At 43.3% G+C, this 17476-nt stretch overlaps 2 protein-coding genes across 3 annotated transcripts; one reads left to right on the plus strand and one right to left on the minus strand.

Moving 5' to 3' along the window:
* Window positions 1–42: 42 nt before the first annotated feature.
* On the minus strand, window positions 43–6835 carry LOC106580690 (dehydrogenase/reductase SDR family member 12). 2 transcript variants are annotated; one of them, XM_014162024.2, is made up of 10 exons: window positions 6554–6835; window positions 4877–5010; window positions 4600–4682; window positions 3795–3890; window positions 3490–3571; window positions 3333–3394; window positions 3091–3195; window positions 2633–2723; window positions 2232–2369; window positions 43–1289 (listed from the first exon to the last, which is right to left on the minus strand). In XM_014162024.2, the coding sequence occupies exons 1-10, from the start codon at window positions 6622–6624 to the stop codon at window positions 1174–1176; spliced, it is 978 nt and encodes a 325-aa protein (XP_014017499.1). In that variant the 5' UTR covers window positions 6625–6835; the 3' UTR covers window positions 43–1173. The 2 variants fall into 2 exon arrangements, with proteins under 2 accessions (XP_014017499.1, XP_014017498.1); XM_014162023.2 differs by having other exon boundaries at window positions 2232–2375.
* Window positions 6836–6995: 160 nt separating this feature from the next.
* LOC106580691 (AP-1 complex subunit sigma-3) lies at window positions 6996–14833 on the plus strand. The gene is made up of 5 exons (XM_014162025.2): window positions 6996–7373; window positions 8355–8533; window positions 9357–9465; window positions 13467–13604; window positions 13691–14833. Exons 1-5 carry the CDS (start codon window positions 7371–7373, stop codon window positions 13724–13726), a joined length of 465 nt encoding a protein of 154 aa, XP_014017500.1. The 5' UTR covers window positions 6996–7370; the 3' UTR covers window positions 13727–14833.
* The last annotated feature ends 2643 nt before the right edge of the window (window positions 14834–17476 follow it).

A 17476-nucleotide genomic window follows, 5' to 3' on the forward strand; every position in this document is an offset into this window, starting at 1 on the left:
GTCTGCAATACAGTAACAGTCAGAAAAGACTTGGAAGCTGGGTTTTACATAAGTTAATTTTATTCAAGGATGAATTTACAAAATACATATATATAGCTTATCACTTCCTCAAACTGTTTAAGTGCCCCTTCAACATCAATAGTATTAAATAAATATACCTTAGCTGTATTGGACATGTCAGGTAATGCTGTGGTTCCCCCCTGTACCGCTCTGGTCTGAATAGGTAAAAGCTCCGTCTACCTGCTGATAGTGAGAGATCTCTTCATGCCTGGGCTCAGTCTAACCACCCAAAGGGTTATACTACAAAGCAAGATCAATGATTTAGCCAGTTAACTTGCCAAAATATTCTGAAATAACTTGTAATTTTTTTAAGATAAGCATGAAAATTGGCATGGTCTAATTGACTCAACAACCAAAAACACATATCTAAATGTAGGTTTCAATAGTTATGTCTGGTTGTTAATCAAAGTTATCTGGCTAACTCTGATCCTGCTTTGTAGTATATCCCTCTGGTGTTTGCCCTCCTGATGTTGTCATTTTGTTAATGTACACGATTCATGGATCAACAGACAACTTCATAAGGTTGTAATACTAAAATAAGCACTTGGGTAAATTAGTTTGAACACGTTCAGAGCAGAGTAAACCAACCAACCATGTGTTGTTAGGCTGGGCCCATAGCAACAGGCTGTGATGTGATTTGTGGATGAATAAGGAAGTGACTTTGGTCACATCAGATTCCCATCTGATTGACATCTTCCATTGAGTCACTGTGTGAAGTGGTAGAAAAGCAACATAATGTGTTTGTTGGGTTAAATGTATAAATAACTGAAAAGTGCTTTCCCTATCAGCAGCTCAAAGGCAACAAGGTAAAGAACCCTTTTCAGGGAACCCTAAATCAGCATCATCACCATCAAACTGTTCTGTTTTAGCTTAAACTGTTCTGGAGTTAGCTTAAAATATAAGTGTTTTAAGCCATGTAGTGGTTACATATTAAAGTGCTCTAGTTCAATAAATATCTAAATTGTTAAAGTAGTGCAAATCAAATCTAGTAGGACGCCCCCTCTTCTCTCCTCCCACCTCCCCCCTGACAGGTATGTGTAGACTGTTAGCTTTGCTGAACTGGTTCACAGTATACGGCACTGGTTCCAGTGTGTACTGTAGTACTGGTGTGTCTTAGTGGGGCTGGAAGGTCTTGGCCAGATCCTCCATCACACTCATGAACTTCTGCTGCTCCAACTGGGAACTGTGGGTCCAGGCCAGGGGCAGGTGGGCTGACACCATCCTACGATCTGACACACACACAATACAATCTGTTTTACAACCTGGTTTGTTAAAAGATAAGCATTTACTATTCACATTGTGATTGATCCATCCTATAGCCGTGTCAATGAAGTTATCTAGAAAATACAGGTCAACCAAAACCATACAATGTAGGCCTAGCTGTTGACCCCAGATCCCCTGATATGTATTGTGTAAATGCAGGCGCAGAGATGAGGGGGTGTCTGTGTTAGGGACTCTATTGAAGTGTTTCTTTGCTATCCCGCTGTGCTGGGGAAGGTCACTGAGGTCGCCGCAATGGAGGAAGAGGGCGCGTGTCAGAGAGGGGGTTCCACTGTACTCTCTGGCAGTATCTGGTACCAAGAGCTCCAGCTGCAGTGGACCAACGCCAGAAACCCAGCCCAGCCCAACCCACCCTGCCCGCTACCCCCAACCTCCCCTGTCTTCTCATGCCCTCAGTCAAACCCACACAGACAAACACTTCATTCAGACAGCACTCATCTTCTTTCTCTCTCCGTTCCCTCTCTCTAAAGCCCTCCCATATGCTCCAAATATCCTCTTTCCCTCTATTCTTCTTTCTTTCCCTCTCCTTCGCTCTCTCCTCCAATTCTGACTGAGGTTCACTGTACCCGAGAAGCCTGGATTTTTTAAGAGCTCTTGTTTTCTCCAGAAGCACAGATTGAGAATGGGTTGTGAGGAGAGAGTGTGGATCTGACAGTTAACCCACGACACTCCACACTGGACCTCACTTTGCTGTCTTACTGTAGTTTTGTCTCTCTCTTCTGGTCATGACCTCTGATACTTTACCACAAAACACGTATTAAATTGCTCCCTGTAATTGGTAAACAAACGGGGACAATCCCATGCTTCAGACCATTCTTACTTTTGTTTGTGAAACTTGATTTAATGGAGAAGTTGTGTGGTAAGTGTGTTCTGTGTTTCTTACTGCCTACCCTGGAAGAAGCTTCCGCTGGGCTTGGTGGCGGCGGCCTCTGAGATGGCCAACCACACCACGGTGTCAGCCCCCTGCTCCGGGGTCCTCAGGCTGTCCTTCATAGACTGGTGGAAGTCAGGCATGGCATTGGCCACCGCTACAACTCCAGAGAGAGACGCATCAGTAACACAGATATTTTATTCTAATAATCAATTGTTCATCAGAATGTATTACGTTTTAAACTGTTTTTAGACTATTAGATTTGTATTAAAACGGCATCGGATTTGTATATTGAAATTGTAAATCTTAATAGTAAATGTCAATCTCCAAATGTGGATATGTGTATACAATGTTGTCATACTTAGAAACAAAGCTGTTTGCTGCTGGTAGTTGTGTAGCTGTGGTGTATTGATACAGTACCTGGTGTGTCCACCCAGCCAGGGTGCATCACTGAGAAGTGGATGTTGCTATGGGTTTTGGCCCACTGCTCTGTCATCACCACCTGTTGCCTCTGAAACACACACACACACACACACACACACCAGTAGCTGGGACCAGTTCAAACACAAATCTCAAATGTAACATTTCTGACCAAATAAAATCAGCCCTAGACCATGGGACAAGCACAGACCAGCAAGAGACCACCACATCATGCATTTACTATAATTGTCTCCAACCCTGTATGGATGTCTGACCCATAACAAAATGTGCTGTGTTCCCCTGCTCCCCTCACCTTGTGCTGTGTTCCCCTGCTCCCCTCACCTTGTGCTGTGTTCCCCTGCTCCCCTCACCTTGTGCTGTGTTCCCCTGCTCCCCTCACCTTGTGCTGTGTTCCCCTGCTCCCCTCACCTTGTGCTGTGTTCCCCTGCTCCCCTCACCTTGTGCTGTGCGTAGACCATGGTCCCGTCATAGCGGCCTATTTCTGTTTGCAGGTTCCCTGTCCTCAGCTTCTGGACCAGCATCCCTCCAGATGAAACTGTGATCTGAGGAGGAGGAGGGAGGGGAGACAGGAAACATTAAATACTCATAAACAGGACACACACTAAAGTATATATATTTTTTTGGGGTCAAATTACATCTAAGAGAAAAACTGCCAGTGGGTTGTGGGTTTTAAACTCACCACTCTGGGCTCTGCACTCTTCTCCAGTAAAGGAATCAGTCCCCTGGTCAGGATATACACACCTAGAGATAGAGAGAGATGTGTTTCTTTCGAGGGGTTTTGAACGGAAGTGGTTTTGAGACTGAAGTATTCCCATTAACCTCTGTCATTGACTCACCCATGACGTTAGTGGCAAAGCTCTTCTCCAGCCCCTCAGCGTTCACATCCCTCTCACTCATGATGCAGCCTGCATTATTTATCTGTCCACGTCAATCAGTCAATCAATAATCCTACATTATGAATACTGTACACATGTAAAACTACATAAAACATGGGAAGAACTCTGTGTACACTTATAGAAAGAGAGAAGCCAGGGAGAGCGAGAAGCCAGGGAGAGAGAATGATAAAATGCAGGGTGATGACTAGAGGTAGAAATATGTTACATGGTTATCACTTTGATTCAAACATATGTTCAACACTCACCAGTACATTCAAGGCTTTGTACTTCCTCTTGAAGGCCTCTGCAAATTCCCAAACCTTCCGTGTCTCCGATAGGTCCAGAATGTGGACATATATTTCCTGAAATTGCATGATTATTACACTCTGGTTGCAGGGGCACACAGCACAAGGTGAGGGGAGCAGGGGAACACAGCACAAGGTGAGGGGAGCAGGGGAACACAGCACAAGGTGAGGGGAGCAGGGGAACACAGCACAAGGTGAGGGGAGCAGGGGAACACAGCACAAGGTGAGGGGAGCAGGGGAACACAGCACAAGGTGAGGGGAGCAGGGGAACACAGCACAAGGTGAGGGGAGCAGGGGAACACAGCACAAGGTGAGGGGAGCAGGGGAACACAGCACAAGGTGAGGGGAGCAGGGGAACACAGCACAAGGTGAGGGGAGCAGGGGAACACAGCACAAGGTGAGGGGAGCAGGGGAACACAGCACAAGGTGAGGGGAGCAGGGGCACACAGCACAAGGTGAGGGGAGCAGGGGCACACAGCACAAGGTGAGGGGAGCAGGGGAACACAGCACAAGGTGAGGGGAGCAGGGGAACACAGCACAAGGTGAGGGGAGCAGGGGAACACAGCACAAGGTGAGGGGAGCAGGGGCACACAGCACAAGGTGAGGGGAGCAGGGGAACACAGCACAAGGTGAGGGGAGCAGGGGAACACAGCACAAGGTGAGGGGAGCAGGGGCACATTACATGATTATTACACCCCCCCCCCCCACACACACACACACACACACACACATTTTGAGGGTAAGAGAGAGGCCCAAACTCACTCACTTTATTTCCTGACTCCTTGACAATGTCAGCCCTGGCCTCCTCTGCTTTGTCCTTGTTCCTGCACACCATGTGGACTGTACCACCTGGAAAGGGGATGGGGGGATAACAGTAGAGCAAGCGTGGCTGAACCAGGGGTGTATTCAATGCGGTGAAAAGTGATGATGCTCTTCCTCCGAAGACACACATGCACTCACTAACTCACATTTACACACACACACTCGCTCTCTCTCTCTCTCTCTCTCTCTACTCTACTCTACTCTACAGACACACACCATACCTCTCTTGGCGATGGCCATGGCTGTAGCTCTCCCTATGCCACTGTTGGCTCCAGTGATCATGAAGACCCTGCCTGCCATGGACACTTCCAGGTCCTTTTCCACAAAGTGTTTGGCGGCAGAGAGGAACGCGCTCCTGCAACACACACAGATAGACAGCAGTCAGGTGGAGGATATCCATCCACTGCTCCACTCCACAGGGTGGTAGAGGGGGACATTAAACCCCTTTCCATTTGAAATAATTCAGTGAATGATTGATCGAAAACAGATGAAAAGAAAGTAGGTCAGTGCCAGTGTACATAGATGTCCTGGGGTCAGTTATGGTCAGAGTGGGGAGACAGCATCTAAAATGGAACAAATTCAAAACAGTTTAGATATTCAGTGAGCAAGACAAAGGTCTAACAAAGGGAAAGACTGTCACATCATCTCTTAGGTAATGTGAGAAGGAGAGAGGAGGCGGTTCTGAGGCCACCGCTGGTGACAGCGACAGCAGCCTGTGTGCCACGTCAAGGGGTTCAATGGCAGCCATTGTTCCCAATGGGGGATGAAGGGAGTAAGGCAGCGCCGTACTTAGGGATTGTTTTGGGCTAAATGCATGCTCTGTTTGGTGGTGTCATGCAGCGTAAACACTAGCAGAGTCGAGGGTCAGGGCGGGTAAAGAGACTGGTCTCTGCAAGAAAACACAACATTGAACAAAGGAAGTGGGGAATAAATGACAAAGGCACCTCTTCAGTTGGATGTGATTGCTTTGTTGTTTAGAATGAGGAAGGGCAGTGTGTGGTCTGATGCTATTGGTAAATGTTTTATCAATAGTTCCACATGATGGCCTTGACTTGAGCTGGTGGATATCCAAATAAGATTAAGCTTTGTAGTTAGCCTTAACGACCCAATTGATTAGTAATATGATGGCAAAAAGTCAACGGTTCTTTAACAGTTGTGTCCATTTAGTGGTTTTTACAACACAGCAGTAGTGGCCCAGGCCCTGTTTTCCAGATCTTGGGTCGGTTTTGCTATCCTAATGCAATACTTAATCAATGAGGGTAAAATAACTCAAATGACAGTGGTAAGCAATACAGACATGAATACATATGTATTGTACATACAAGTTACAGGTCACTGACTGAGGCATTCAAAGGTCATACTTTCTGCTGCAGCAAAATTACAGGATTAATCAAGACAGGGTTGGAACACTGCTTAACCATTGTTCTCCATCTGTTTCATTTGTTGATGTTTCTTTTTACCAGTGAACATCTAGAATCTACCGGAACCACTGTGATGTTCACTGAATGTTCACTGTGATGAGTTTAAAACTATCTTGCCAAAGGATGAACACACATGCACAGAGAGAAAGAGAGAGAAGGAAAGAGAAATGAGAGAGCGAGAGAAGGGGGGGAGAGAGAACGAGAGAGAGAAAATATACACATTGTTCTGGAATAGAAAATATTTATTTTGATCATTCAGTTTTATACATTTTATTGATTTAGTTTGTAATTTGTGACATTTGTAGCCAGGGATTTGACTCCATGAAATATCAAAATCAACTATAACAAATGTGTGCGTATGGGCCCAACAGATGGGAGACCAGTGATCAATTGCCTACTGTTCTCCAGAGTAAATATATAAGAATCAATGTGATGATGATGATGATGACAGAAACACCATAGCGGATAAAATCTTACCTGGTGAATTCAGTCATTCCTTTCAGAAACCACGCGGAGTTGCGGTAAAGAGACATCGTTGTATTACCCATGGAATCCTCTCGTCCGTCGTCCGTTATTGCACTCCCTCCTCTGGTTTTAACTTGGACCAAACCCACGTGTGTGAATTTACATTGGATGACACCTTCGGCCACCCAGCGGCGAGTTGGGATCAACAACTGAAGCACAATCAAACTCGGTGTCAACTGGTGTCATCTCGACACTGTCCATGATGTCTATAGGCTTGAATGAATGAAAAAAACAATCCTACTGAATCTCCAATAGGTTTGCGTAGCAAATTCAGGAGTTGCATGCACAGCATTTCAAATTAAATTTCAACAACCGCATATTTCAGTAACAGAAGAAAATTAAATCAGGGAATTATTGATAATAATTCTGGGGGAACTTAGACTATTGTCGGTTTATATAGGCCTTTAGGCTACAATAGAAAAATCCAAAAGAACACGCAATATGTCTGTCGATGGAAATGAAATAATAGACTCACATAATTTGGTTTGACAAACAGGATAATATGTATATTTGATCATAAACCAGTTAGTACAGTACTACAATGCACCTTGCCCAGGAAACTCCTGTGAAAGGTGTGAACCAATTCCGACCAAGCAAAGCAAAAAACGGGGCGCGGCAGTCTAGACTAGAGAAGGTACGGTTTCACAACTTAACCCACAGCATTGTTGGAATTTGACGATGCCCGTCCCTATGTACCGGTTTTACACAAGAATGTAGTTAACATTTTTTCCTTCAACTGTCGGCCTTACTCTCACATTGCAGCTTCACGATGGTGAGTAAAATGTCTGCTTTTGGTTCCATGTTTTGACATATTTTACAGGGCAAGTACATTCTCTCTGTCGAACATGCACCTGTCCAAAAGGTGAGTAGGCTACAGTAACGGTGTTGTGTATGGCACACCCAGTACCTCCACCTGTTTGCCCGGACGCTACAGGAACTTAAAGAAGCGTTGAAGCTGGCTCCCCTGAAACCACCTCTCCCACTTGAACAGCTGTGCCGTCTGTCTTACATAAGAAGCTGTTTGTCGATGGGTTGTTTTTATACTAGAACGTTTTGAAAGTCATGTGTAAGTTACATTTTTGCAAAAACTGGCCATTTTATGGAGAATTGTGAAATATCGTTTTTGTCTGGCACAACAACCAGGGTGGGTATAATTTGTGGAAAGTTCCAACAGAAATCTGTTCCAAAAACTTCGTAAATAACAAGGTTGCCAACAAACGACGCATATATAGTTGTATAGCGGCAGAATAAGATACCGGGTAAGGTGTGGGCTATTTTTTTCACTCACCACGTTGATTCCGAAAAATGTCTGTTCTCACTCTGGTAGCCTATGGACAAACATTAAGAATAAGCTATGTGGTGAGTTGATGCCTATTCGACAGCTAATTAGCTAGGTGAATTGATCATGCAACTTTGTATGCGTTGTTTGTTGGCAACCTTGGACTTTACGAAGTTTTTGGAACAGATTCCTGTTGAAACGTTACACAAATTATACCCACCCCAACAACCACTTATCAGTTAGAAGTGTTGTTTTGAATTGTGTTTCGGATTGCAACACATCAACTAGGCCTAAGTGTGTAATTGTGGGGTGTGTGAGTAGCATGCATGGATATGTCAATTCATGTGTTACATGAGCATACTATGTCTGAGTGTATTTCTTCAATCTGTTGCCTACAATAATACCCATTCTAGTCATTCTATTTCTATGATTTGGGTCCCATGCGAGTCAACTTCTTGCCCCCTCCCCCCACAGATGCACTTCCTGCTGCTGTTAAGCCGGCAGGGGAAGTTGCGACTGCAAAAGTGGTTCACTCCGATGACGGAGGGAGAGAAGAAGAAGGTGATCAGAGAAATGACTCTGATGGTGCTGGCTCACCCTCCCCACTCCTGTAACTTCCTCCTCTGGAGGGATCTCAAGATTGTTTACAAAAGGTGACTGAGGAAGTAGAACCCTCGGTCTGGATCTGTCTGTGGTTTACCTTCGATCTCTTTCTCTTATACTCCCTTCTCGTTGTCTCTGATTTTCTTTATTTGGCAGATTATTTGTTTTCCTATTTTTGACTTCTGTCTTTCTTTCTTTTGTCTGTTGCTCTGTTGACCCCTATTGCTGTCTGTGTTTACCCCCTGTCACTATTGTCTCTGGGCTGGAACAGACTATGGTGCCTGTGTACTGTAGTGTAGAGGGAGGGAGGGAGGGATGGGAGGAGGGAATTGGGTAGGCTGGAACCATCCTTGGCTCCTTTATTAGTGGTTCATGTTTAACCTCCTAAACCCCTTCCTCCTCACCAATCCTCCTTAGGCACACACACACACACACACACACACACACACACACACACACACACACAAGCACACGCTCAAGTTAAATATACACTGATTGTACAAAACATTAGGAACACCTTCCTAATATTGAGTTGCACTCACCTTTGCCCTCAAACAGCCTCAATTCATCAGAGCACGGACTCTACAAGGTGTTTAATACATTCCACAGGGATGCTTCCCACAGTACTTGTGTCAAGTTGGGTAGATGTCCTTTGGGTGGTGAACCATTCTTGATACAGACGGGAAACTGTCGACAGTGAAAAACCTTTGCTGACACACTCAAACCGGTGCGCCTGGCACCTACTACCACACCCCGTTCAAAGGCACTTAAATCTTTCGTCTTGCCCGTTCACCCTCTGAATGGCACACATACACAATCCATGTCGGTATTGTCTCAAGGCTTAAAAATCATTCTTTAACCTGTCCCTTGCAGGTATGCCAGTCTCTACTTCTGCTGTGGTCTGGAGGACCAGGACAATGAACTGTTGACCCTGGAGGTGTTGCAACGATATGTCGAGCTGCTGGACAAATACTTTGGAAACGTAAGCATAATGTACAGGCAATGTAAGGGATATTTATTGGCAGGTTAAGGTCTCTCTGGGGGAAAGGTTTAATAACACAAGGGGAAAGTATAGGTTAAATTGATGAATAGAAACTAAATGTTAAGGTCTATGCTTGTACAGTATTTTCAACATTGTATAATCTTAATGGTGCCTATTGCCTCTCATTGATGTGCTGTTCTGTTGCCCTGTCTGCTCTGTGTTGCCCTGTGTTCTGTGTTGCCCTGTCTGCTCTGCTGCCGGTGTGGGTTGCATATCATCTTTAACTTTGACAAAGTCTACTTCATTGTGTGTGTGTGTGTGTGTGTGTGTGCGCATGTTTTACGTGTACTTGTGAGTATCAGAATTCCTCACAAGAATAGTAAACCAACTAAAAGTCTGAGAATTGAGGACATTTTCCCAGTCCTCACTTGCTATTTTAGGGTTAGGGTTGGGGTTAGGGAAAATAGGATTTTGAATGGGAATCAATTGTTGGTCCCCAAAAAGTCCTTACATGCAGGGGTGCAACTTTGGTTTTAGGAGTGGGGGGGACAACCTGGCGAGTGGTCTTTTATTGTAAATAGAATGTTTCTAAACACTTCTACATGAATGTGGATTCTACCATGATTATGAATAATCCTTAATGAATCGTACCTCCAAGACATGCTAACCTCTCACCATTTCAATAACAGGGGAGGTTAGCATTTTATAGTACGTTCTTTGGATGATCTTCAACTGCAGTAATTTATGTCTGAGATTATATGAACATGACTGAGCATTCAAACATATCTGTATCCATTCATCAGTCTCCCAGGTCTTCCTCACATTTTTGTTTTATATGTTTTGTGTCGTTGGGAAAAGCCTCTATTACCCCTTGATACAGTTTGGAAATCAACTTTAGAGGTTAATCAGACTGCCTTACAATAGTTTAAATCTTTGAAGCTTCTGACAAGCCAGTGTTTACTGCACAAAGAGAATAAAGTGTTGCATCTGCGAAAGTTCCTCAACATCACAGACTGGTCCCCCTGGCTACCTGACCCTGCTGAGACCCCTGTCACCATCTGATCCTTATCAGATGAGGCATGAGAAGAATTACTTTGATGTACATTTACATTATATTATCCAAGAATATAATCAATGGTTCAATAACTGAAATTACCATTATTCCCAGACCCCTGGCTGTAGCATATCCATCAACTCAAGATGGAACTTTGTATCCATTCACTGATTGTTATAATATACTGCAAAATTCACCTGAGCTCCGAAGACTGGTCTTCCCTGGCTGTCTGACCCTGCTGGGACACCTGTCACCATCTGATCCTGCTAAGACGAGCATAGTGTTGCGTACTGACTGTGCATCATGACAGTGAAGCCTGTAGAGCTGTTTATACCATGTCAGTGTAACAAGTAGGAAATGAACTAGGGAAACTGACAGATCAATAATGTTACATTGCTATATTGACTGTGATTGGGGTAAAAATATCTAACGTTAGCCAACATTTGGATAGCTCTAATGGTACATCAACTGGAGAAAACAAAGGCTACCAAACATTTCCATACTCACAGCAGCTGTTAGATACTGCTACCTGACAGTTGGCTAGAGGCTAGAGCTGAACTGGCTGTGGTAGCTACGCACTAGCTCTAGTTCATTCACTTCAGACAGAACTTCAGTCGAGAGGGGATGAGACATTAGCAAATGTTACATGTCAGTTACACTGCTAGCTCATCACTGGGAATAAATAAAAATTTTCTGTTAAGTCCAAACAGCAGTTACTTTGCCAGCTACATCAGTCAAATAAAGAGTAGCCAGTTTTTGCTCTGCTTGCTTTTACAACTTGGAGAAAAAGCACAACACACACAGACAACTGCTGCCTCTGTTCGCGTGCTATGTGGCAGGGATGCCAGTTCTAGCAAAGATTTTTAGAACAATGACCACTCAAAACCCACCCAGAAGGCCTGAAAACTAGCCCATTGTTTTTTTCCAAAGCAAGAGAGGTGTTGCCACATTTATACAATAAACCCTTATTCCATAATGTTATTGAGCCAATTAGGAAGGAATTGGAACGACTAGAAGCAAAATGAGTATTTCATCAAAATAATTATTGCAAACATGACGTAATAAACACATTTTAATATGTCGCAAGAGAAGATAATTTTCCCTTATTTAACTTGCCAGATCATTTTCCATCAATGGATGTCGATGTAACTAATTTGACTGCTATGATTAAACAATAAAGCACGAAAGGGTATGGTACAGTGCATATGTTGTTACGTTACAGCCTTATCCCTCCTAAAGCTACACACAATACCCCATAATGACAAAGCAAAAATAGGTTTTTATAAATGTATAAAACATTTTAAGCGGAAATATTTCAAACGGATTGGCAGGGATACACTCTAACTCGCAGACATCATTTACATACTAAGCATTTGTGTTTAGTGAGTCTGCCAGATCACAGGAAGTAGGGATGACCAGGGATGTTCTCTTGATAAGTGCGTGAATTCAACCGTTTTCCTGTCTGCAAAGCATTCAAAATGTAATGAGTACATTTGGGTGACAGGGAAAATGTATGGGGTAAAAGTACATTATTTTCTTTAGGAATGTAGTGAAGTAAAATTTGTAAGTCGCTCTGGATAAGAGCGTCTGCTAAATGACTTAAATGTAAATGTAAAAGTCGTCAAAAATATGAATAGTATAGTACAGATGCCCCATTAAACTACTTAATTAGTCCTTAATTGAGGACTTCTTCTGATAACATAAGCACGCAAGGGAGTTCCATAACTTCCATTTCCACTCGTGCAGCCCCCAAGAACTTTGCTTGATACCATTTTCCATAAGCGAAGCAAAAATCGACATAATGGAGTTTAAACCACCTCCGAGCAAATTATCTAATGAGCTCTAGTGCGCCCAAAGTAGTTTTCCAGTGTTTTGTCGCTGTTATTTCTTGATACCATGTTTTATGGAAAAGGGTTGATGGGGAAAAAACGGTGTCTCAATAATGACAAGTTAAGTAGCCTACCTGCAACTGGTCAAAAGTTGTCATGACTGTCTCCTATCACTCAAGTGACTCAGCCAATAGTTGACTAAGCTGCCTGCTGCAGTGCTCTCTCAACACACACTCACTCACTCACTCACTCACTCACTCAGCAACAGCCAGCCTCACCGCCTGATAGTCAGCAGCAGCAGGTCACAGTGAAATATATATTTATTTTATTTTATAAAAATTCTTTTAAAAGTAGCCCAAAGACCTGCAACCCGTGACCAATACATTTTCACCCTCAACATCGTTTTCAAAGTAGCCCAATTTGCGGGAAAACTACAGACATGGCAACCCTGCTCTGTGGCGTCCATGCATTCCTAAATCCAGCAGGCTGAAACCACCAAACAGCCTAACTGACTGCTCTGAGGCGTCCGCATGGTCCTAAAGCACACACTGATGCCGCATTTTGTATCACAATGCACTGATAAAACTGGGTGGGGGGAACATGTCCCCAGTCAAAGTTGTGCCTCTGCTCACAAGTATAGTAAGATGTTTTATGTGTGTGGTTATTGGGGAATTACATGAAAAGTGCAGGCTTGTGCTCAAAGTAAAATGATGTGGTTGGTCTATCAGCCAAATACATCAAGATGCATACAGTCACACTGAGATACCATCCTAATCTATTGTTACAATGTCAAAATAGAAGTCATCTGAAATTGTATAAGGAATCAGGATCCATAGTAAACAAATCATACTACCATGCTCATCTATTAGAGTGCCGACTCCCAACGGATATTTCTGAATGAAAGTGACGCCATCACCCTGACCTGCACCAGACAGGACTTGACAGGCAACCTAAATAAAAGACCAGTGGCTGACCTTAGCACAGTCATACGCACCTCCCGTAGCTCACCATCTCTTTCTGCAGTCCCCTACAACCCTGCCTCGTTCTTTGGCCGATCTTGGGAGTGTGTGACTCATAGATGGACTTCAACTGTGTGTATGTGTGTGTGGGTGGCGCAGGTGTGTGAGCTGGACATCATCTTTAACTTTGAGAAGGCCTACTTCATCCTGGATGAGTTCCTGGTGGGAGGAGAGGTCCTGGAGACCTCCAAGACAGCTGTGGGCATCGCTATGGAGGAGGCAGAGACACTACAAGAGGTGACACACACACACACACACACAATCACTTAAGTGTGACACACTTGCCAAAATATTTAAATATGTTTATTCTGTTCTCTCAACAGACAATGGAGGAGTATATGAGTAAACCGACCTACTGAACCAATAACAGGGACGTGAGTCGAATCTTTAGACTGAAGAATCCTTTTCTCAATTGCCATAAGTGCCACAACATTTCAAAGATTTATTCAACTGTAATACTCTTCCATTCAGACAGAATACATAGTCTGTTTTATATAAGCACTTTCTATTACTATTAGTCTTTTTTTGTACTTTTTACTCCTTTTCTCCCCAATTGGTAGTTCCAGTCTTGTCCCATTGCTGCAACTCCCGTACGGACTCGGTCAAGAGCCATGGGTTCTCTGAAACACGACCCCGCCAAGCTGCACTGCTTCTTGACACTACTCGCTTAACCCGGAAGCCAGCCGCACCAATGTGTCGGAGGAAACAGTGTACAACTGGCGACTGTGTCAGCGTGCATGCGCCCGGCCCGCCACAAGGAGTCGCTAGAGCGCGATAGGACAAGGACTAGGCTGGCCAAACCCTCCCCTAACCCGGATCACGCTGGGCCAATTTTGCGCTGCCTCATGGGTCTCCCAGTTGTGGCCGGCTGCAACACAGCCGGGATTGAACCCGGGTCTTTAGTGATGCCTCAAGCACTGCGATGCAGTACCTTACCCTGCTGCACCACTCGGGAGGCACCTATAAGCACTTTCTAAAAGATGCATTAGGAGTTTTATCATTTAAGAGTTCATTTTAAAACACAGAGTTTAACTTTGAGATTTATTTTTAAATGTGTTATTAGTTCATTAAAATAATTTTATAATGACATTATATTTGATAGGATCACATATGTTTTACAGTAATTGTAGCCTACTTTGCTTTATCAGATTTTTAAGCAAGTATGTTATTTTAGCATGTTGCTGCTGCATTTTCAAATGTTTTATTTCAGTTGTGAGTTGATCCAAGGACTGTAACCACAACTTCTTACCACTTCAAAAGTCACATTTATTATTTTAATTCTATGTTGGCTAACAGAGCCACTGCCTGCACAAACGTGATAGTGCCTTATTGTAATGTTTTTCAGTTGGCAAGCTAGAGCCAGAGGGTTCTAAGATTGAAGCTAAAGGTTGACATTTTGGAAAGTGATGCCTACTCACAGTGCCGTTAAAGTTGTACTGTCTGAATAAATAGTTTTGTTTCCAGAATAGTCTGTCTTTTTAAATGTTAGTTAGGGTACGTTGTTTCCACCTGTTAAATTGATTATCTCTTGGTTTTATTAGTGGAATTGATAGTCATCGTTCTGAGAGAAGCCTTACTTGAAACACAGACTAGATCCATGAGAGAGAATCTGGTACTTACAGGTATCCAAGAGAAAGAAGGAGAAGTTCCTGAATCTGCAGTTAGAGAGTTCGGTCCTTACAGCGCTTCAGATTCCACGCGAAGCTATTGACAATCCAACTTCAACGTGTACACCGCTTCAGACAGAGGGCAGAGGTATGAACGCCCAATCGTTGCCAAATTTGCTTTCTTTAAAGATAAAAAATAATGGTTAAAAGACTTGCTGGCATGAAAATAGGCATGAATGACCAGTTCCCGAAGGGAATTGCAGAACGGCGTAAAGTTCTGTATCCAATTTTCAAGGAAAATAGATTGAAAGGGAAACGCGTAGCTCTCGTCGTCGATAAACTGTACATTGATAACAAGTTGTTCAGAGACACAAAGACTACTCCATGTCTATTAAAAAAATTACAAAGTTCTCATAGAGGAGGCAAATAAGGAAACACAATTCTAGCCCGGTTATGGATTGTAATAATACAACAACAAAAAATATAGATAGAACAGCTATCTTCAAATATAACTAATTAGAACACAAAAGCACTAATTCAACATGGTGGAGATAAAAACACAGTAAACAGAAGGTGCAGTTTGTGTGGATGGATGGGGTGGTGTTTGGGAAAGTGTGGCGTTGAGTGAGAAGGAAAGGGTTGCATATCCCAGAACCAATGTATTTCTGTGAGCAGGGGTTGTGAGAGAGCTTTCGATGTTGTTCAGATGAGGGATATACATTTTACAATGAATTATACATGTTATTTATTTATTGTCCTATCATGGTGGAACAGCGTTTTAAAATAATTCCTACATATAATTTGTTTATTGTCCTATCATTGGGAACTACATTTTTAAAATAAATTATACATCTAAGACCATTTTATTTATGGTCCTATATTGATGGAACGGTCCACAACCCTATACCCTAGACACCCACCTGAATGACCCAGATACTAAGGAGAAGTCCCTATCTGTTTTATGGGCCTGCTGTAAGCAGCCAAAATGCGGTCAGAGACCAAGAGCAGCACCGCCCCCCTCAAGATTCTGAGCCTGCCTGGCAGGGTTGGTCCTGCAAAGCCCCCTGATGGGAGAGCATAATATACAAGGAAATTCTCAAAGCTGCTAATGAGAACCTTGATGACCTTATACCTAGCCGCTGGGGATTCCGGTGGGGTGCCCCCACTCAGGCAGTTGCAGTGATGGCAACACTAGCTGCGATAACCCATGGGGAGGGGGGTCGCACTCGGACATTCAGAGAGGGGACATATTATTGTGGCCCTGGTGGCACAAAATCAAAGGTCTGACTGCACGGAGATGCTTGGGAATATGGTCACTACGGGGGACCATGTTGTGGGGGTTTCAGGGGAAGGGGGTATATCTGACCATCTAGGATGTGACAATGGTTAATCAAATATCCCCATTTCTGCCCAGTCTTGCAGGCCTTCTCATACAGCTGCAACTGTATATGCATTTGTAAATCAAGACCTTTCTTGAGTTGGGCTCTGGGATGGTGCAACTGTTGAGAATCTGAGTCTATGGTTGTTGTGGGGGAAAGGGGTTGTGTGTGTGTGTGTGTGTGTGTGTGTGTGTGTGTGTGTGTGTGTGTGTGTGTGTGTGTGTGTGTGTGTGTGTATCCCACAACTGTTGCGAGGGAGTAAAATATGTTAGGGACAATATAGGATGATTCACAATAACTGTTTGCTAATATAATTGCTTTCCATAATGTAATGGCGAGACTAGTGAGAGGTAAAAATCCTTTGCATAAATTGCCTACATTACTACAAATATTAATAGCTAATTATGGAAAATAAGATAAACAGGATTTTTAAAGTATGTATGTATGTGTATATATAGATATTTTTAATGGCTATATATAATACAAATCGAGGTGAGGGTGATGGAAATGCATTTGGTGATTGATCTGCTTCTGTTCTGTGGGTGGCTCTTTCTGAAGGATGGGTCCCGGTCTCTCCGGGGCTATGGGATCCGGGGGGGCGGGGGTGGTCTGCAGGGCAGTGGGATGACAACCCAACTCGGGATGAGGAGGGCTTTTAGCGGGTGGAATAGTGGGGACCAATTGGAGGTCTACTTAGTAGCAATGCAAATATCATGGTACAGCTATATAGACACTCAATCATCATGTTACTTTTTAATGGTACGTTTACAAACATAGATTTTGATAAATAGAATTGAAAGTTGTGTCTCATTATGGTAAGTGGTGATATAAGTATAGCCAGTTATAATTGGAATGGCTAAGCAGATAATAAGAAAAGACGATCTGTATTTACCTGGCTAAAAGAGAAGAAAAATAATATCTATTATTTACAGGAAACTCATTCAACAATTTTAGATTAAGTTTTGTGGAAAAAGAATTGGGGGGCGAAATATATTTCTCCCATGGGCAAAGAAATTCAAAAGGGGTGATGATATAATTAACAGTAATTTTGATCCAAATGTGCAAATTGTCCAAACAGATCATCAAGGTAGATGGATTATTTTAAATATGTTATTGGACAATA

This window comes from Salmo salar, chromosome ssa20, assembly GCF_905237065.1.
Source record: "Salmo salar chromosome ssa20, Ssal_v3.1, whole genome shotgun sequence".
In the NCBI taxonomy this organism is placed as follows: Eukaryota; Metazoa; Chordata; class Actinopteri; order Salmoniformes; family Salmonidae; genus Salmo; species Salmo salar.